Genomic DNA, 20,347 nt, shown 5'->3' on the forward strand with positions numbered 1-20,347 from the left:
AAATTAATAAATCAAGTAGAAGTTAATATTAAGTCATATTCATTTTTGAAATATTAACCAACACTATTGCTTTGAAACTAAATAAACACAGTAAACTCACCACTATTATCGCAATTGAAGTATTTTTTTTATTATTGCAAATAATTCAATCACTGAAAAACAAACTGCAATTTGATTTGAAAGCATTTCTTACTTTATACAAAGTCAAAATAAGGAAATTTATAAAATAAAATATATTTTTAATGCATGTTATTTCATTTACAAGGAAAAATATTATAATAATTGTAATAATTGTGTTTCGGATCCAAATGAACGCATACAACACCAATTATTATTAGTGCATTGATTTCACGCACGCCGACATGCATTATTTGATTACAACTAATTAATTTAAGGCGAGATTCTTTTTATTATGTATATGTGTATTTATCTTTAAATAATTTAAAAAAATATCGGAACCTTGATATATCTTAAATGGAATAGTGAGGTCTAATACCATTTGATCATTAGTGATAAGCCATGTTTCGTTTCTACATGTCTGTCTGCTATGAACATTTTGTATAACATATTTTAGTCTCGTCTTATTTTTCTTTTCTTTTTATTCCTATAACAATTCTTTTCTTTTATAGTTTTAAGTTCGACGCATACATGAACTAGATATGTAGTTAACGACATTTCAGAATAATAAGGATTTTATGTTTTATATACACAAATAACCTTAAAATATTTTATTTCTTAGAAAAAATAAGCCACTAATTGCAAAAAGCAACGCAAAAAACGGAATTTTCTATAACACGAAGCTCTTCAGATAAATGGTCTCTATTATCCCTTAAAATATAAAACAGTAAGGCCATTTAGGCCATATCGAAAAACTTTCAACGTAAAGTATGATTAAATTGAAAACAATCGGTTTTGAAAGCTTCAAACTAATGTAAAAAGAATTATACCTCTCCTTTTATATAGAAAAATAGTAAACGCTAATGTGATCATTGATTTTAGATTTAAATTAATATTAATATTCGCGATTTTCTGGATCCTTTCGTATACATTTGTTGGGTCAGTTTAGTATAACTTGTCTGATGTACTTTTATTACACACCAAACAGTCGAAAAAAAAGTCCAAACATAATGAGATCTAAGATTTTCGCGAGTATTCAAGTCCTAAGTCCCATACAGCTAAGCCTATCATATTTAAACCTATCCAAAATTGTATGAGTTATGTAGGGTCACGTAAATATTACAGTTCATATTACGTATGTATTAAAGAGCCTCATAAAGAGACGATTGTCTTCTCTAATGTCAGATAAGGATATGCTCTAGCCCAAATTAGTTTTATGTCCATGTACCTACCTAGAAGTTTCTTAGTTCAGATACACGTGTTTCTAATCGAAACGACTCATATTAAACACACACCGTATAATTAGTACACTAATTAAATGTATATCGACTTACATAATTTGATTAAAACAATTATTAAACTAAACCGTGATACTATATATAGTATTCATAAAACAAATAAACATTACTTTCTAGCAACATTAGCAGACTGCTAGCGAAATGGTCGGCTCTAAAACGATTTGTTCGTTACTTATGCTGATGGCTTTTACTTTGCCATCCGCGGTAAGAATTGTTTTATTTTATTTTCATAATTTCATATAAATTAGCTTTTCTCAAACCAATAATTTTAGATGAATAAGTTTTTTTTAATATTTTTAACCGATGTTACGTCATCTTTAGATTACCAAACATTTCAATCCATATGTCATCCAAAGCGGAATTAAGGATTAGGGAGGAGCTTTTGGACATAATAAGTTTAGTAGGGAAGTTTGGCCATTCACTCCCTGAATTTCGAATTAAAATTTATATTATTTAATTGGAATTACTTATTATTAGTGTCTCTTTAAAGGCAATAATTATTATTCTGTCATCCCTAATATCTTGACGACAGGAAAAGTTACTACATTTTGTGTTATTAGTAAAGGCACTGCAAGCCATTTATTTTCAAATTTCATTCTTCTCCTCTCTTCAAAACTTAATATGCCCGAGCTACATGTACATGGATACGAGCGTATCAGCTTACCTTTAGAAGCTCCATCTTCTAATCCCGAGGCTTATACTATTTGTAACAATACAAAATTATTATGCTTAGTATAAAGATAGCAGACAACTCATTGCTTATCTTATACCATATAACATAACATAATAATTTTTGACATTAACTTGGATTTTCCTTTTCAAGTTATGTTAGCAAAATGTTCCATTATTTTTATACATGAAGATTATATATTTCAGAAAACTCTAAGAGATTTATCAGTTGAAGACTCAAAGCCGAATGTTGGAACGGGTGAAATCATAGACGTGGATCCAACAAAACCTAAGTATCATGTGATGGCAGAACAATCATTAATACAATATGAAGAACAAAATAACCTGAATCAAGGTTACGTGGTTTTTAGGGTGATGAAAGTAACAGAACAAGTTGTCTCTGGTCTTCTGACCAGAATAGACTTCCTCGCCATACTACGACTCTGTAAGCAAGGATCTCAGCACAGAACTTCCAATTGTCAAGTCCACTACCCCGGTAGTACGTTATTATGTTATTCAGAAATATGGGATCAAAACTGGTTGCACAGAAGAGAAACCACTGTTACATGTGAGCCTCCACTAACTGGTGGTAGCTAGTTTGACGTTGTTACAACAGAATTAGTTATTTTCTTTCAATGTCTCCATGTATTAAATATAAATACAGACCATCTTACTTTGAAATTCAATAAAACAAAAATTTTGAAATCTTAATAATATTGTAATATTTGTTTTTAAATATCCTAATTCCTTTTCACATTCAAGCAATAAGTCTTTGTGAAGCTTTTCTTCCAAATATGTTTAAACTAAAAGCTGTCCTCAAATATGTCAAGTGCATTCCGGTAGCCATGATAACATTTTGGAGGACTGTGACCATGTAATATTTATCATATCACAACATTTCACACAATTATAGAAAAGTCTCTTTTTGGAATAATTATTATAATATACATAACTTAATATGAGAATTTGTTAAGAATTCGATATGACAAAAGTCATGGGGATTGGTGAGTTGTCCGAATGTGATGTAGCAGACCCCAAAAGTGCCTCTTAGAGGTAGAGCCTAAAATTAAGATGTCGTAGAGAAGAGAGTGGCAATCAGGGTATTTGAAGACTTGCCAGCCTTCTAGTACAATGTCGCTGAGATGTGTATGTTGCGGGAATTCGTCTTCGTCTGTGAGTTTCTTCGTCGGTGGCTTTCTTGTATTTATGGTCTGTTATCAATTCGTCATCAAGGTCTTAGAGCATGTCTTTAGGACGTCTATTGCCAAACGAAGAGTTGGGGGACAGGCAGTAGCCGACGGATTTGATACAAAATTGCGGTTTCAAAAAATCTCTTTGGGGTCGTCTTGATGTGCCTGACTAGCGTAGATATCGGAGTTCAGCTCTATCTAGCTCAAAGATGGTCTGGTAGAAAAAATCCCCAGTTTAGTTAAATCCCAAAGTAATGAGTTTTTTTTATTTGAAAGCCAAATCCCTTGCAGTTATTTTGAGTTATTTTTGATTAATGTCGATCCAGCAGCTCTTTTACTCCAAGCTTTTTGGGCTATGTGTTCTTTTAAATGGCTCAAGGGTTCTTGGGTTGAATTCTTGTGAGGAATCCAACAAGGCCTAATTCGTGTAAAAAATATACAGAAGAACCCAAGTCGAACCGTCGTATCGTACTACGAGTGGAAAGAGCGAGTGAACAAACCGTCAGCGGAATGATTACTAGACTAGATTTCCTTGCTTCACCACCATTATGTCACTTTGGATCTAGTGAAAATCTTTCTATCTGCCGATTAAATAAAATACCGAATGTATTGACCTGTCATTCAGAAATATTGGATCAGCTCTGGTTAGAAGTAAGGAACATAACAGTTGAATGTACATAATTATCAGATACTCTATTAAAACAGTCTTAGTAATTGATACTAAATTTAAAATTATTATTTTTTTACTTAATATTATACCAACATCTTGAAAATAAATATATAAACACAAGACAATCTATTTAGTTTAATAATAAAGTAATAGATATTCTTTTGTATTGCCGGATAAAAAAAATCAAAAATATATTCAATAAGTTCAAACTTTTTACTACATATTTAAAAAAAAAAGGTGGTACATATATTAATAAGCAAGCCATCAAATCTCTCGCGGAGGAGAGTAGGTAGATTATATTAGATTCACTAGTTTGAATGTAGGACATGTACATGTACCTAGTAGAACCTCACATTGGCTTTTTTCAGCAGTCATTGAGATGCAAAAAGACTATTTAATCTTGGCCTAGAGTTAAAACCGAGTGTGAAGCCTCACATTCAAAAAAGAAGAGTCTGAAATGATACACTGACGACGACACTTAATCCGCGTCAGTATGCCACAACCACGTGTTTCCCTCTACAATAATATTAAAGTAATACAAAAAAACACAGTGTTATTTAAATGTTTACAAGCAAAAATATAATATGTAGTTAATTTCTATGAAAGTCTTACATCGGTATTAAGTCGTCATCGGCAGTGAGTCCATCTTCTCATTTTGGCAAACTGTCTGACCGTCAATGATCTTCCGTGATAATATTTTAGGAGGAGTTCATTTTGCCAATGGTACAGCAATTCAATAAATCAGTTGCTGAGGCTTTCCCAAGGATTCTTCAAAAGAACAGTACACGGATATTTGAAGAGTTCCAAAGGGCATGTGATACACCTGGTACCGTACAGGCCATACGCTTCTTTGCGGATGACGTAGAATAAAAAACACTTACCAGAATGTATTGAATTGTGAGACTATACTAGCATAGTTTTCAGTCATTACTCGCAATTTATATTTTTTAGAAAACTAAATTTTACCCTCATAAAAAAAATTCAGCTGATCGGGCGTCTACAGCAGCTCCTGCAACATTTCAGCCATTATGACGATGTCGTCTGCAATTCGTAGGTCAACCCAGACAGTGTTTCTTCATACCAAGTCCTTGAACAAAAAAAATAAGCTAACAAACAAGATTCGAAACTGTAACCTTAGGAATGTCGGGTGCCAGTTGCTTTACCAATTAAGCTATCGCGTCCTGACTCAAGTCGGTGATTATGACATGATATTGCGATGAAATACATAGAATGATTAATTCACCTACTCGAGTCAGGAAATAGTAGCTTAATTCCAAACGTCGAAAAGAATTTCCGGAAACATAAAAGCACAACCCACGGCTTTAAAAGCAGTCATCCTTCACAGGTGCCTTGTTTTTAGTGACTTCACAAACGCTGTGTACTCATAGTTCTGGTCAATGGCTGCACAATGGCAATCAATATTTGAAGCATGTCAAAGGTTTGGCTTGCTGATGTGACGCAAGGCTTGCCTTTTTATTTAGAGCCCAATATTCTGATAAGTTTGGGATTGTGGTTCTGAATGTTATCATCATTCGCGTCGGCAAAGTTTCTTATTCAAAACCCTCAAACTCGTTTCTGTCCTGCAGACCATTATTACGTTTCACTAAAGTTAATAAACTGCATCAGAATGATTCGTTTAAATTGATAAATAATTGATTCTCTTCCAATGAAGCCGTTTTAACAAACGAACAGATAGACGAGTTCGTAACAAAATATAAGATTTAATTTTTTCTATTTAGATTTACGTAAACATTAAACAGCTTTAAATTTAATCACCTGTGTAAAAGGTTAATTTCTTTTTCTTGTTAACTCATTACATTTAATTACGAGTACAGAAATTAATTTATTTCGCACTACTGGTACTACCACCGTACTACGTATAAAAACGTCAATGATTTGTTATCGACACAGATTGGCTTTGTTTTGATCGCCATGATTTGGTCTAACTGTTATTTTGGACTTCTGATATTCATGGCTATTGCCTCAACGACAGTGGTAAGTAAATAATATATTTATAAAAAAAAAAAAAACAGAAAAAAAGTATTAAAAATCATTATAAAAATATCTATTTCTATAAGATGTAGGAAAAAAGGATTTATTATTCGATATATGAGACACATTGATCAGTGATATGTTTCTCTTTTTATCACTAATTATATTGTTTTTAGGCGTTAATGCGTAGGAGGTAAAACTATCCTTTATATACTACTTATTCATATAAGATATGTTATAAACTATAAAAAGAGAACAAATAACAAAAGAAATCATTTTCTTAATTCAACAATTTAGTACTTCTCCATATCTTCATATTTTACTAATTTCTGACAACAATATATCAATTAAATGATGCATGTATGTACCGTAAAATTGTGGCGTTATAACAGTTTTTATTGATATAGGCAGGCTTCAGAGGTATCATAACAATTCAGAGATCAAACGATGACGATGACAAACCTCTGGGAACTGGAGAGCCTGTCAAAAAGGATCCAACAAAAACCACTTACTACATGTTGGCGGAAGAATCTCTTCGAAAATACGAAGAAAACTCGGGAGACGACACTCGGTACAACGTGTTGAAAGTAAATGAAGTGACTGAACAGTTGGTTTCCGGAACGATTACTAAAATGGACTTCGATGCCGCACCTTTAAATTGTGCTGCTGACTCAGGATCTGATCATTTCTGTCAATTCCAGAGTATTTCAAATATATTGCACTGCCATTCAGAAATATATAGTAAGCCGTGGGAGAATCTGAAGGAGATCAAATGTGTCTGTACCCAAAAAAAATTCCGCTATAAATCAACAAATGAATAAAGCGTGATATAAAATAAATGAAAAAAATTTGTATTATATTTGCAAGAGAGACTGACTTAAGTCATTGTTTTTAAGTTTTCCCTAACATAAGTACTAGATTATACAGTAATCCCCCCTATTACACGGTATATTTGTTCCGCGTTATAGGAAAACGCGTTGTACGAAAATTCTCGTAAAACGCGCTCGTATGACCTCGTATAACGCGTTATATACAAATGATTCACGTTTAACTTTTCTTGTTAAAGAGGGTTTAAATCGAATATTAAGGAAAAACTATGTTATGAACGAAATATATGCGTTTTATTAAAATCAAACCAAGAACATTTGGGAATCCCCGTGTTATATGGGGGAAAACACGTGTTATACGAGGGACATGAAATCGCGTTATATGAAAACGCGTTATAAGAGTACCGTGTTATAGGGGGGATTACTCCCTTCTCCTATTTCCTTACTTATGTAAGTCCATTCATAATTTCTTGAAATTATTCAAAAGGCTATTATTGGTTTTGCTAATGGACATGTCTATGGGTGTTCTAAAGATTAAATTTCATTGACTTATTGTTGATTAGATATGTATGATCGTTTGAGGACAAGCTTTAGTCAGTTGCTATTCTTAAACATTTTATTCAGGACTCTTTTTAAATATTACTTTTAACCTCGTAAAAATGTACATCATCATTAGCTTACAATTATTTGAAATTTTGATTTATTCTAAAACATATTGATTGATTGTTACGTATATAATAAGAAGGTAGTATAGGTAAATTTAATATTTTAATTCGATCTACAAAATAAAATTAAAAAAACTTTTGTCAGCACTTTCTTTAACTTCACTTTAGGATTTTTCCAGAAAACCAAAAGTTTATAAAAAACTATTAACTTATGCATAAAACGAAATCATTCGTTGTTTTTTTTATGTTAAACGCTCTAATTTCAGAAAATTGTGGTCAACTTTCATTCTTGACGATAATATCGTGATTTGAGACCAGGACCACATTAATAAACTTAATGATATTGGATTTCTTTTTAAATAACATAAAAGTCAAATAGCCTCCTATTATCAGTTGTGCTCTAGGAATTGTATCGAGACGTCAGATCTTTTTATAGATTGAGGAATATTGTAATATATTTTTATCACTTGTCGAGTAATCACTAGTGAATGGAGAGCGGGAATAACGGGTCCTAAGAATATAACTTTCCTAAAAAAATATTGAAAGGGTGACAAAATTATTGATTTACTTAAATAATTTAGTCATACATATAGAATTTTATATATAATCTATTATCAATATAGTTAGTTTTTACTCTTTTTAATAACATTTAGAAATATTTTCGGAATACAAAAATATTTTCAGGATTTATTTATAAAAACTCTTTGCTATAAACCTTCTTTGTTATAGTATATGACACATTTTTTTTTCGTGTAGCTAAATTTATTTAAAAATCTTATTACTACAACTATAGACAAGAATTACTATTAACAAGATGAAATAAAACTGACAGGGAAAAGCAAATATAGGGTTTTCCATTAAGGGCGCTTGATCTTTGAAATGCAAAAAAAAAATACATGTAGGAAAGATATTTGCGAAATTTTTTTTTTATTTGGAAGGTCTATCGACCCCATTATGTATGGAATATGACATCATTCAAATGACCGCCACGGCTTCGGTTGGTGGCGCGCACACGAAAGGTCCAATTTTCGATGACTCTGGCGCACAAATCGGGCTGTATTTGATCGATGGCGTGGCGTATGTTGACTTTGAGGGCATCGGTGGTTTGCGGCTTGTTGGCATAGACCTGCGACTTAAGAAAACCCCACAAGAAAAAGTCCAGCGGGGTCAAATCGCACGATCTCGGTGGCCAGTTCACGTCGCCTCCGCGCGAGATGACCATGTCCAGAAATTGCTCGTGCAGAACTTCCATCGTAGCGTGTGCTGTGTGGCACGTAGCGCCGTCCTGTTGAAACCACATGTTGTCCAGATCCATATTCTCGATTTCAGGCCAAAAGAAGTTGGTTATCATCGACCGGTATCGCTCACCATTGACGGTGACGGCCACACCATTATCGTTTTCGAAAAAATACGGACCAATCACGCCTCCGGCCCAAAATCCGCACCAAACAGTCACTTTCTGCGGGTGCATTGCCACTTGGTGAATCTCGTGTGGATTGGTCTCGTCCCAAATACGGCAATTTTGCTTGTTGACATAGCCATTCATCCAAAAATGCGCCTCGTCGCTGAAGATGATTTTTTTGCCAAAATCGGCGTCAACTTCCAACTGCTCTAATGCCCAGTCAGCGAACACACGGCGCTGTCTATGGTCATTAACCTTGAGCTCTTGGGTCAGCTGGATCTTGTACGGGTGCAGGCTCAAGTCACAACGCAAAATTCGCCAAGTTGTCGTCTGCGAAAGGCCGAGTTCCTGTGCGCGACGCGGAATTGACTGCCGCGGGTTTTCGAGGACACTGTCGCGCACAGCGGCGATATTCTCGGCAGATCTCGCGTTACGTTGACGCACGGAAACCGGCTGATTGTTAACTGACCCGGTTGACTCGAATTTGTCCACCAATCGACGGATAGTCGACTCGGCAGGACGATCATCGCGACCGTAAAACGGGCGAAGTGCGCGGAACGTTGCTCGAACTGAAGACCCATTTTCATAAAACAATTTTATGATTTGCACGTGCTGCTCGACACTGTAACCTGCCATGGTAGTTTGGGAGGACGGAATGAATATAACACACTGCATTTGACAGCTGTCACTCAAACAACATGGCCGCAATCAGCTGTCAAAGTTCAAGCGTCCCTATTGGAAAACCCCATAGTAACGTAAGTAATGAGAGACTTGTATATCGTTGGTATATAGAGGGACAATATAATTTGACTAAACATAATTTCGTCATAATACGAAGTTTGATTCATGTCTAACTTACAAGTTTCATTTGTTTGTTTGTTTAATACATTAGCACTAACTTCATCGTATAAATATTTTATACTAAGCTATGGGTATAACTCATGGGTGATGAGGGTATAGTCAGAGCAGTCACGTTATTTATTTTCTGAAGCCAGGAAGCCTTGGCAAGATTCAATTTTACTCTTAACCTGACCCATACATACCTTTCACGTAAAGGACAACTTTATAGCTATGTGCGCTATTTGTTTAACCGTAGCAAATCAAAAGCAATAGTCTGGTGCGAAATCAAGTGTCGTTTAAAAAAGTATTTTTTATATATAATTAATTATTTCGATGACTTAATATGACTTAAGATAGCCGCGATTATATAGTGTCAGTGATTTATACATTCCTATATATAAATTATAATCTTAACTTGTTTGTGTCAAAGCCATGAATTTCACACCATGGTTTAGTAAAAATATCTTCATTAAAATTAAATTTAGGAACTCTTTGTACATCAGTATTAGAAATGCTTTTGCGTCTATTGTTGAGAGACTAATAATTAATTGTAAGGAGATCTTCCCTAGTTCCGGTACTGGATTTATGTACTTCTTGGAACGAATTTAACTTTGAAATCGTTCATTTGTAATTTTAATTCTGTCCTAAAGAATGCGTGTGTATTCCTTATAGCACTTTGTATTAATAATTCAGGCCAGAACGGGGCACAACTTCAATCATAATTATTATTATTAGTAATTGAAGTGTTGTTACCTGAAAAATTGGAAAATCTGACGGCTTTATATTTGCATATGTAATGCTTAGTACTATTCTGCTTATACTATTTAATAAGTACAATAAAACCGCCAGATATCGATACAGTTTAAAACAAATTGATGAGTCCAGATTTATTCTGGACATAACTCATGATAAGACATGTTTCATTCTCACGATAGTTTACAAGTGATATCCAATCATGCAATGGAGGTTAAAAATTAAACAAATTTAATGTATAGATATTATATATATTTGATGAAATTTGTATATCTGTATTTGTAATTCTTATTTCATAGTTTAGTTACATTTAATTTTCTGATTGTAAAAGTGTTTCACAGTCAATTTTAATCTGATTTTGGTTCAGCCATGGCCGACTCCATGTTTCTGAATGACATTTCAATATATTTTTTATATTGCTGACCTGACAGACCAATGGAGTTTTTTCGCTTGAATCATTAGGACACAGTGTAGATGACGCGAGGAAGTCAATTCTGGTCGAAGTCCCTTCTACCACCTGCTCAGTCACTTTATTCACTTTCAGAACAACGTGATGACTTTTCTTGCGTGTTTCATCTTCGTATTGTTTTAGTGCATCTTCCGCCATCATGAAATAAATACTGTTCGTGGGATCCTTTTCAACAGGCCGTCCGAGCGCGTGGTCCTTGTCGTCATCTGTTCTCGAAAACCTTATATTTCTGTACGCCATCTAAATCAGCGAGCATACATACATAAAGAATGAAACCATACATTTAATGTAATCCAATCCATTACGGTTATTAAGAAGAATGGAAGTTAAGAAATTTTTATATGGAATAATACTAAGGAAATTGCATTCTTTTCTTATTTGATTCTTCTTTACATAACTATCACTATTTTATATAAACATTTTCATAGTAATAGTTAAAATTTTTGTTCTAATTTTTTATTAATATATTTACTTACCCCTGCCGAACAGGCGATAGCCATGAATATAAGGAGTCCACAATAACAGTTAGCCGAAATCATGGCGACCAAATCAATGCTTGCGACGATCTCAAGATAAGAAAACAATAAGTTTCTCGATTATTAACATACTTATACTACTGTGAAACAAATTAATTTTTGTATCAATTAAATCTAATGATTTAACAAGCAAACTGAGATTGGATTATTACACAGATGATTAAATCGTTTATTTTTTTTTTATTTACGTAAATGAAATTCAAAAGTGGAACCCCTTGTTATTTATTCACTGTCTGACTGTCAAAGCGGCACTTATAAAATAATAATTTTTTATAAACTTAAATGAATAAAAATAAAGTCATAGTTAGGACTTATTAGCTTTAGTTTTGCATCGTTTGTTACTTTCTCTTCAACTTCCTGCATAATTTCAATATTAGTTAAAAATGAACAATTGTGATTTTCGTCGGGGTTTTTAATTTTTTTTCATCATTGTGTACATTTGTTAAAGACTAACTAGCAACTCGTTTTTTTTTAAATATCCAGCACCAGGTGTACCAGTAATTGGAAAGAAAGTTAAAAATAATGCTCTGTTTTATAATTTTCTAGTTTCTATTTAAAATCGACAAATCTTATTGCAGTTCTAATCCTAAAAAAATATTTTAATTTAATTACAGAGTATAAAATTATCACATTGTATCACGGCATCGGCGTTTTTTTAAATCCGAATAATGACTTCAAGGATGGAACTTTCCTTATATTTCAATAAAGTTGGCAATAAAAGTCATATTTTGTGTGCTAAGTACTAGACGATTGACGTTTTAAAATCTTTATATGTATTGCCTACAGAAAAATACTTAAAAATCTTATACATGAAGAATTTTTTGGATCATATTTATTATTTAATAAAATCTACAAATATAAAATGACAGTTTTTGTCTCTGATTCATTGAAAATAGATAGTGAAGACGTAAAATATTTACTTCTATTAGTTGGTATTATTATCATTTTTTCATCTTATTTTTTATCATCATTATCATCATTAAAAATGCACGTTTTTTCTCGTGTTTACTCACAAAAATGGGATGAATATTTTGATCTAAAAAGTTAATATTTTATAATTTTGAGTTCGATGCCAAGTAAAACACGAGTTAGAAACTCCTTTTTCTTTTAATTCGGTTAAAATTTGATCCTGTAAATCTATACGTATTTTCATAAACAATATAAAATATTATTCCGCCTTTAAAGAAGCAGACACAGCCAGTGTTGTATTAAATTCATATAATTTTAAAGTGAAATATGCTGAAATACCTGTGATAGGTTTTTTTAACAAATCAATATACATAAAAAATAAGGTAGATTTCTTTTCACGCAAAGCTCAGTAATGTGTAAATTGTATTCTCAAAAATTTTATATTATTTTATAGTTTTATAAATATCTATGACATCATTAGATTTCCTTTTCAACTTGATATCTTTCAAGTGTTGCTGATCTCATTTATCTTTACTATAAGAGCGTTGTGTATTCATCTTGACAGTATTAAATCTAGTCGCCATGAATGCGTTCAGTGTCGTTTTTTCAATCTTCCTTATTGTGAACGTTTGTGAACTGAGATTAGTGAAAGAAAACGTTCATTCGAGATCACTTAAGTCAAATGAGGTAATTGTTTATTGTTTACAGCGGTAATCTAAAGGGAATCGTAATTCCACGTAAATAGGGTAAATTTTTGTTTGGTATAATTAATAGTATGTGTATATGAAAAAGCAAAAAATTAAACTAGTTATACGTATGAGTTGTCCAAAATAAAAAAAAATTGGAGGTCATATTAAAAACTTTTTCGTTTGTGCCCCTTCTTAAGTTAATCCGAAGCATTGTAAATGTTTTCTCGTGGTACTTAGATTATTGCTGAAAATCTCATCTATCGCATGTCATATAACTTGGAAGTCATTAAAAAGACCTTTAAGAAATGTTCGTGTAAAATATTATTTATACCATTGACTATTTGTAAATATGGGCATTAAAAGATATACTCTATTTCTAGATTACTCTGGAGAATTCGAGAACAAAACGCGAAGTTGTTGGAGGTGTGACAGAATGTAATCCAAATGATGGGCAATATATGAATTTAGCAGAGGAATCCTTATCCAAGTACATGCAGGACGCCTGTTTAACTGAAAACTATCGCGTTTTCAAAGTTAATAAAGTAACGGAGCAAGTTGTTGAGGGTACATTGACGACTATCGAATTTGTCGCAGGCCCATGCGCCGAGGACGGAGTGGTGCCCACTTCAGATAAATGTGACGTCATAGACAATAATAACGTAATAGAATGCAATTCCGAGGTATGGGATAGACCCTGGATGAACTCCAAGACAATTGAAGTCTGGTGTGCGTGACTTTAACATTATTTGGTAATTAAACATACAATATTCGCAAAAAGATTTCTTATTTATTGATCAAATCCTTAGATAAATAGAATCGTATTTGGTTGTTTGTTTTTAATATGGCCTTCATCCGTGCAAAGAGGTGGACAGTATATTCAGCCAGTGTCGTGGAAGATGAAGAAGAAACGATAGAATCGTATTTAGGAAGTTTCCGCTAAAGATCAGAACGTCAATTATTATAAAAAAATTAAGAATGATGTTCCCACACATTTATTATACATGTATCATCCTACTGTAGTTGTAACATTTCATAAACAACTTATATAATATTTTACTGCGTCCAATATTATTATGTTTTCTATGAATGAATCTGCCATTGTAAACTTCTAAAATCTAAATTATCTTAGATAGATAGATAGATCAATCAATGATAAGAGTTTGTCGTGTTTTAATACGCGGAAATGTGACATTCTATTAATAATTGCGAACGACATTTTGAGATTAAAAAAATATTAGATGCGGTAGTAACTTTCCTTAAAGTCTTAATGATAGTATTCACGAATTTACCGAGGTCAGTGAACGATAAAGTGTTTGTTCGATATTATAAAACAGTTCACTTTTAGTACATACTCTTAGTATAATTTTAAAGTTACACTCAACATTTTTGTATATAAGTTGAGCTACGTGCTTCAACGATTGTGACAACATAACGCTGTAGACATGTTTAAAAATTATTACTTATTTAGCTCTTCACCACCATTAAGAGGATGGAATTCTGAAATTAAAAGGAGAATGAGAGAACGTATGATAATTAATTATCAGTGCACATGTTTGAGTCTAGAATAATGAATTTTTGACCTCGTTGCATCTTACAAGAGGCAGCAGTTTAGAGGTTATCAAAAGATAAGTAACAAAATATATCAAAGTCATTGATACAGTTAACTATGGGCCTTATTTGTATTAAGCGTGTCCTAATAGTTTCATACTCGTAACAAATTACTAAGAGCTTATTCATTACATCTTCGCTTATTTTAAATATAATAAATAAAGTTTTATTAAATCGTTCACTAATAAAAACGCTCCCGAGTACAGTTAAATCATCGTTAAGCTTAACGTCAATCAAATGCATATTGGTCACGGTAAATAATTAATAACACGAACAATTTAAGATTGGAATACCGTAAGTATTTACGAGTGATTTCATCGTAATCGTGTATGGTTATAAGAGGAGCATTTTTAAATATTGATTCTCACCTTCACGCGACTATCATTGACCGGAATAAATGATGATACATTTATAATCATTTATTTAATGTATCACACGGGCTATCACGCATCATCGCGCTGGGATTACGTACAAATATGTTCTGTTATAATTTTTCATAAATTTAAGGACAAATTACTTTGACATGTAATAACAATATATATATAATAAAAATTATGTTTTTCCGTATAAAATTGATTAGTTTTTTTTAACGATATATATTACTTAATTACTAATTACTTGATACGTTTAGTATTATATGGTGTTCATAACGATGATTTTTTATTTATATTTAAAATAATAAATGGAAATGTTTAATGAGTACATCGCTGGTAAATCTTGGTTCTGCCTTATCTTACATTGTCACCACCAGTCGTAATCTGTCCACTACTGGACATAGACGTCTCCCATTACACGCCACAGAGCTCTACCTTCTGCTCTTCTCCTCCGATCCTTTGCTGCTCTCTCAATTATATCACAGTCTTTATTTATAAATACAAAAAAAAAATGTATGTTTGCTCTTTATTCACCATTAATGGTATTGTTTTTCATTATATACAATTCCAGATAGAGTGCTTTTAATTACAAAATACTTGATTTAATTTCCGATTTTTCGAGTTTATTAGCTGGCAACATTTATGATTCAATGTTAATAAACATCAAAATGAATATAGTAAAAAAAGACTAATAATTCCTTCGTGCATTGCACTTAGCTTGCATCTGTTCTGGAATAAGCTGAAATTGAGCTCGACTTGTAGCTTAATTAGTAAAGCAATTGTAGTAAACACACTGAATTTCAGGTTCGTTTGTTAGAATCCTGCTCGCGTGGATGAATTCTGCATTATGTATTTTCTAATAGAATTTTAAATCATTCGTTATTATGAAATCTTAAACATATTTGCTACCTTCTGTATATGAAACTTGTTTCTCCGCTAATCACTCACAAACGCTGTTTTATATATAAAAGTTATTTGTTGCCATGTCTTCACATAGAAACTCTTTGCGACGTCACAACGTCCTTATTTTTCAACATGGAGTTAGTATATTTTGTCTATGGTATATTCATCTTCAACGCATTGTTTTACTCGCCAGTGGTAAGATTTTTTATATAATTTAAATAATAATATACATACAATAACATGGACTAAATAATAGTTATATTATTCGAAATATTAGTACGACTAGTCTCCGTAGTATGTTGGTTTGATTAAAATATGATTTATGTTATGACAACCGGCAATGAAAAATATATATAATATCTTTTTTCACGTATAGATTTAAAATATATATTTTTTAATATACTGGTTATTACGCCTTGCCCCTTAAACGCTTTTTCACTTTCTACTACCAAAACCGCATGAGCGTGATTAAAAGAAAAAACGATTTTTTATCATTATTCTTTTTAATTTTTTTAATGATAATTTCTTATTTTGCATACATAGCTGAATAAATGAATATACGTGATTTCTTGTCCGTTATGTGTGAGGAAACTTCTAAAGGGCTTAAGTGTATCTAATATTAAATGCAATACATATCCATAGAAAAGAACAAAATAAAGACCAAATCTCTTCATTGGTTCAAAATTTTGTTACATTCATATATTAAATTCAAAATTTCATACTAATTATCTCAGCAGATTCCTTTTTTAAGCTATTTAAAAATGATTATACTCCCATATAACCTCTACGCATGTTCTAGACGTATTAGAGCTCTTGATTATAAATCATTAAAATAAAGTATGTCGTAAGTATACTAGAGATACAACAAACACTTAAGTATTTATTTGTCTCTAAATAACATATACTTGTGTACATCTGAATACGTACCACGTATAACAAAAAATTTAAAGAATTACAGTTGTGTCAATAAATTACATGTATTATACGCCTAATAAACTCCGAAACAGAAATATAATATTCTCTTGCTATGTTAAATAGTAAATAAATAGTCTGCGTATTAAACATTAAATAAATATACATTATAATAATATTCGGATTGCCGGTTTTACATTAAAATGATTAAGGAATTTTCGCTTTGTGAAATTTATATTTGGAATAGTCTTGTTAATTTAGTTTTAATTACGGCCAATGCTACAAATACAAAAAAAAAATGAAACTTAAAGAAATGGGAAAATTCAACCTTATCAACAACATATTTAATATTGTATTAGGGAAAAATGACACTAGTGTAGATACACTTATAAAACTTTAGTTACTTTGTACCGATGTTTGATTCTCGTGAGACGTGGATTCCGGATATAGGAATGAAAAGAACAAGATTTTTATGTATTATTTTTCCCCCATCACAAATGTATTGAAAATATAGGTGAAGTTTTCATATTTTTTTATTCCCTCTTTCATTAATAAGATTTCTGGCGTTGTGTTAATACTTTTTTCCTCTTTATTTTACTTGAATGAAGTAACGGACAGTCGCACTGTTTATTTAGTAATTATAAGATTTTATATCAATTTCTATTCCATAAATTGTAAAAAAAATCTAATTCAGACGGCACACGTCATTGGGGGTGAGGTCGAGATGGATCCTAACGATCCGAAATATTATGCATGGGCTCAAGAAGCGTTGGACAAACAGATTGGTCAAGAAAAACTGCTGGTTGCTGTAGTAACAAGAGCAACTGAACAACTTGTGCAAGGATTGATTACCAGATTAAATTTCGTCGCACAATCGCGTGACGGAAATTACTTATTGATTTGTAATGCCAAAATATTCCAACCCCTCTATTCGACTCGGAAGGAAATTGAAGTGGACTGTCAACTGCCTTTAACTCGTTAGCCATTCATGTACATATTGGGAAACGAAATTTATTGAGAAATAAAAATATAATAAATTAAATCATTGTTTTGTTATTAAATCCTGTGTTATAAATCCCATCCTAATGTTATAAGGATGGTATGACTTAGTAAAAATTGGGATATAATTTTATTTCCACAAAGCCTGACGACCAACACGATTATAACAAGTTTTGCATCGGCACTCTACATACGAAATGATTCAACTTGCTCATTTGATGACCTAAGTTAATACTAGGGTATTTGTGAGTGATGAGCTAGAAACGCTGCGTACGTCGTGTGACCGTGTACACTGGCGATAAGCATACATATACTTAAGCGCTATATATACTTATGTTTATTTTAATACCGCCACCACAATAGTCCATGTATTGACTATCCGAACTGAGATTGATTGGAAGAGAATGAGATTACCTAACCCAGACCCTCTTTTGTATATCTCAGGAACTGTTTCTTTTTTTGTTATTATTATTTCTCTACCGTGTAGTGTCCAATAAATTGTTACGGAAAAAAGTGCTGAGCTCGATTTATAGTTTTTTCCCACCTATAGTCCTACTTCCTACTACTACGCTAGCAACTAACTTCCTACGCTAGCAACGACTGTTTACTCCGCGACCCTAAAACCATCAATATAGAGTATCAGGCATCCCAAAGTCATCCTTTTAGACCCTGATGACAAAATTACGTCCGTTCCAAAACGAGGTCTCGTTTCATATACATACATCGCTCCGGCCTCTTGGCTTCGGAGGACGTCATGCAGTCACGCAGGGGATGGCCCTTGATGCCACCCCCTTCAACGACGTTCCAAGAAGAGGTTCAGCCTCTTAGAGGCACTTTAGGGTCGAGCGAAACCCTTCAGGTATTTTACGGGTTCACATAAGACTTTCGCGAGTATTCATTTAAATGAACACAGACATTCTCATCTCGTCTGTGATCACAGTTGCTGCAAAGTAACCGAAACGTAGGGAGTATGTAGTTTTAAAAATAATAAATAAACGCGTTATAATCCGTAAATATTAGTTTCATTTTAATTTTACGGGTTGGCCCCATTGGACAACCGACCCTCCCCAGTGACGCTGACAAAGCCAATGGGGCTTGCAGCCAGGGTTAAGTCGAAACAAAGAAAATACCTACAGGGCTTTCCAAACTTCATGATTTGTCCAAGTTTGCATCGTCACACTACATTCGACGCGTTCCACGTTTGTCGCCACTAACTTGGACTGAGCATATTGATTCGCAGACTCCACCTGAGGACCTGTCTGTCATAACGGCTGTCAATTCTACGGCATACGTGGCCTAACCACAGCCTTCTCAAGTTGCTAATCCGTCAAACTATGGCAGATGTCCGAGTTTTCTGTTGAATAACTTCGTACCTCTGATTCGAATCCAATCAATCTATACTCTTCAGTTTTGTATCGTCATATTGTTTTGATTTCTAAGACTTCATAGTCCATATACTACGGGTGCATGTAATTTTGAAACTGTCAGCAGTAACTTCAACCAAAATTCTTCAATTATAATTACATTACATTACTTCAATTAAAATTACATATTTTAAATTGCATTATTGCTCATATAAAATATATTAAAGTCACATGCACACCCACCTATGGTACAAAGTTTTATATAAAAAACAAAAAAATCAAAAATTATTAATAACATTTTCGTAGCATGAATAATAATTATCCAATAAGGTCCATAATAATTGTAATAAAAGAAAAGACTTGTTAGTACAACATGACTTTACCGGATGCTATGCGTAACATGCGAGTAGTTGGCGTGGAATGCGACAACAGACTAAATTTATTAATCAAATATACACACAAAATGTCCATCTCTACACAAAGAAAATACAGATGTATTGACTGTATGTATTTTTACTACGCTGTACAGAGAACAAAACTGACACGTGTTTTAATGGGCTTTTCAATAAAAAAAAGAAACATCTGAACAAATGTTATATTTACAATCACATGCAAAAATAATCCTTGAAATAACACCGGCTTTTGTCTTCCAAGGCGACGTGACGTCAAACGGACCTTTAAATTGCTCTGTTCGTGCGGCGATCTCACTTTCAACTCACCATGTGGCTACGTTTGGTACTTTTGACAGTCGCTGTCAACGTTTGCGTCGTTGAACTGGCGAAGACTGGGGGGATAAGTAAAGTGAAGCCCAATGACGAACATTACAAACTAGCCCAGCTTTCGCTGAGACAATACCTGAAGGACAGCTGTGCCGACCAAGATTACCAGGTGATACGGGTCACGCAGGCTTCGGAACAGGTCGTGGCTGGAACTAACTACATATTGAAGTTTTTGGTGTCTGCTACGGACTGCGATTTGGACGAGAACGGCGAGCCTTCAGACTCTGACTGCTCTGTGGTGGACAAAAGCGACAGCTACCCTTGCCAGTCCAAAGTATTCTCCCAACCTTGGAGCGACTACACCGAAGTTACTGAAGTCTTCTGCGATTTTCAATAACTTCTATACGGATGGTTGAGGTTGTAATGGGTTGAGGCAAATAAA

General features: G+C 33.1%; 6 protein-coding genes across 6 annotated transcripts; 5 read left to right on the forward strand and 1 right to left on the reverse strand.

The window, feature by feature from the left end:
- The first annotated feature begins 1,508 nt into the window (after nucleotides 1-1,508).
- On the forward strand, nucleotides 1,509-2,798 carry LOC116772888 (cystatin cpi-2-like). The gene is made up of 2 exons (XM_032665191.2): nucleotides 1,509-1,619; nucleotides 2,292-2,798. The coding sequence occupies exons 1-2, from the start codon at nucleotides 1,557-1,559 to the stop codon at nucleotides 2,679-2,681; spliced, it is 453 nt and encodes a 150-aa protein (XP_032521082.2). The 5' UTR covers nucleotides 1,509-1,556; the 3' UTR covers nucleotides 2,682-2,798.
- A 3,030-nt stretch (nucleotides 2,799-5,828) lies between these two features.
- On the forward strand, nucleotides 5,829-7,071 carry LOC116772885 (uncharacterized). Its single transcript, XM_032665188.2, has 2 exons — nucleotides 5,829-5,939; nucleotides 6,344-7,071. Exons 1-2 carry the CDS (start codon nucleotides 5,877-5,879, stop codon nucleotides 6,755-6,757), a joined length of 477 nt encoding a protein of 158 aa, XP_032521079.1. The 5' UTR covers nucleotides 5,829-5,876; the 3' UTR covers nucleotides 6,758-7,071.
- Nucleotides 7,072-10,653: 3,582 nt separating this feature from the next.
- On the reverse strand, nucleotides 10,654-11,482 carry LOC116772886 (cystatin cpi-1-like). Its single transcript, XM_032665189.2, has 2 exons — nucleotides 11,369-11,482; nucleotides 10,654-11,132 (listed from the first exon to the last, which is right to left on the reverse strand). Exons 1-2 carry the CDS (start codon nucleotides 11,429-11,431, stop codon nucleotides 10,734-10,736), a joined length of 462 nt encoding a protein of 153 aa, XP_032521080.2. The 5' UTR covers nucleotides 11,432-11,482; the 3' UTR covers nucleotides 10,654-10,733.
- Nucleotides 11,483-12,872: 1,390 nt separating this feature from the next.
- LOC116772887 (uncharacterized) lies at nucleotides 12,873-13,812 on the forward strand. Its single transcript, XM_032665190.2, has 2 exons — nucleotides 12,873-13,024; nucleotides 13,407-13,812. Exons 1-2 carry the CDS (start codon nucleotides 12,920-12,922, stop codon nucleotides 13,758-13,760), a joined length of 459 nt encoding a protein of 152 aa, XP_032521081.2. The 5' UTR covers nucleotides 12,873-12,919; the 3' UTR covers nucleotides 13,761-13,812.
- Nucleotides 13,813-15,990: 2,178 nt separating this feature from the next.
- On the forward strand, nucleotides 15,991-17,865 carry LOC116772890 (uncharacterized). The gene is made up of 2 exons (XM_032665194.2): nucleotides 15,991-16,106; nucleotides 17,518-17,865. The coding sequence occupies exons 1-2, from the start codon at nucleotides 16,044-16,046 to the stop codon at nucleotides 17,803-17,805; spliced, it is 351 nt and encodes a 116-aa protein (XP_032521085.2). The 5' UTR covers nucleotides 15,991-16,043; the 3' UTR covers nucleotides 17,806-17,865.
- A 2,041-nt stretch (nucleotides 17,866-19,906) lies between these two features.
- Nucleotides 19,907-20,302, forward strand: LOC116772889 (cystatin 10-like). Its single transcript, XM_032665193.2, has one exon. It carries the CDS (start codon nucleotides 19,907-19,909, stop codon nucleotides 20,300-20,302), a length of 396 nt encoding a protein of 131 aa, XP_032521084.1.
- Nucleotides 20,303-20,347: the final 45 nt, after the last annotated feature.

The sequence above is a fragment of the Danaus plexippus genome (genome assembly GCF_018135715.1).
Source record: "Danaus plexippus chromosome 18 unlocalized genomic scaffold, MEX_DaPlex mxdp_35, whole genome shotgun sequence".
Lineage (NCBI taxonomy): Eukaryota > Metazoa > Arthropoda > Insecta > Lepidoptera > Nymphalidae > Danaus > Danaus plexippus.

Excerpts from the sequence above, each read along its gene's own strand:
- LOC116772888 (XM_032665191.2), top strand. The coding sequence starts at position 1,557 with ATGGTCGGCTCTAAAACGATTTGTTCGTTACTTATGCTGATGGCTTTT. Across the intron at positions 1,620-2,291 it reads CTTTTACTTTGCCATCCGCG|AAAACTCTAAGAGATTTATC; the intron begins GTAAGAATTGTT and ends TATATATTTCAG.
- LOC116772885 (XM_032665188.2), top strand. The coding sequence starts at position 5,877 with ATGATTTGGTCTAACTGTTATTTTGGACTTCTGATATTCATGGCTATT. Across the intron at positions 5,940-6,343 it reads CTATTGCCTCAACGACAGTG|GCAGGCTTCAGAGGTATCAT; the intron begins GTAAGTAAATAA and ends TTATTGATATAG.
- LOC116772886 (XM_032665189.2), bottom strand. The coding sequence starts at position 11,431 with ATGATTTCGGCTAACTGTTATTGTGGACTCCTTATATTCATGGCTATC. Across the intron at positions 11,133-11,368 it reads CTATCGCCTGTTCGGCAGGG|ATGGCGTACAGAAATATAAG; the intron begins GTAAGTAAATAT and ends TCGCTGATTTAG.
- LOC116772887 (XM_032665190.2), top strand. The coding sequence starts at position 12,920 with ATGAATGCGTTCAGTGTCGTTTTTTCAATCTTCCTTATTGTGAACGTT. Across the intron at positions 13,025-13,406 it reads GATCACTTAAGTCAAATGAG|ATTACTCTGGAGAATTCGAG; the intron begins GTAATTGTTTAT and ends CTCTATTTCTAG.
- LOC116772890 (XM_032665194.2), top strand. The coding sequence starts at position 16,044 with ATGGAGTTAGTATATTTTGTCTATGGTATATTCATCTTCAACGCATTG. Across the intron at positions 16,107-17,517 it reads CATTGTTTTACTCGCCAGTG|ACGGCACACGTCATTGGGGG; the intron begins GTAAGATTTTTT and ends AATCTAATTCAG.
- LOC116772889 (XM_032665193.2), top strand. The coding sequence starts at position 19,907 with ATGTGGCTACGTTTGGTACTTTTGACAGTCGCTGTCAACGTTTGCGTC.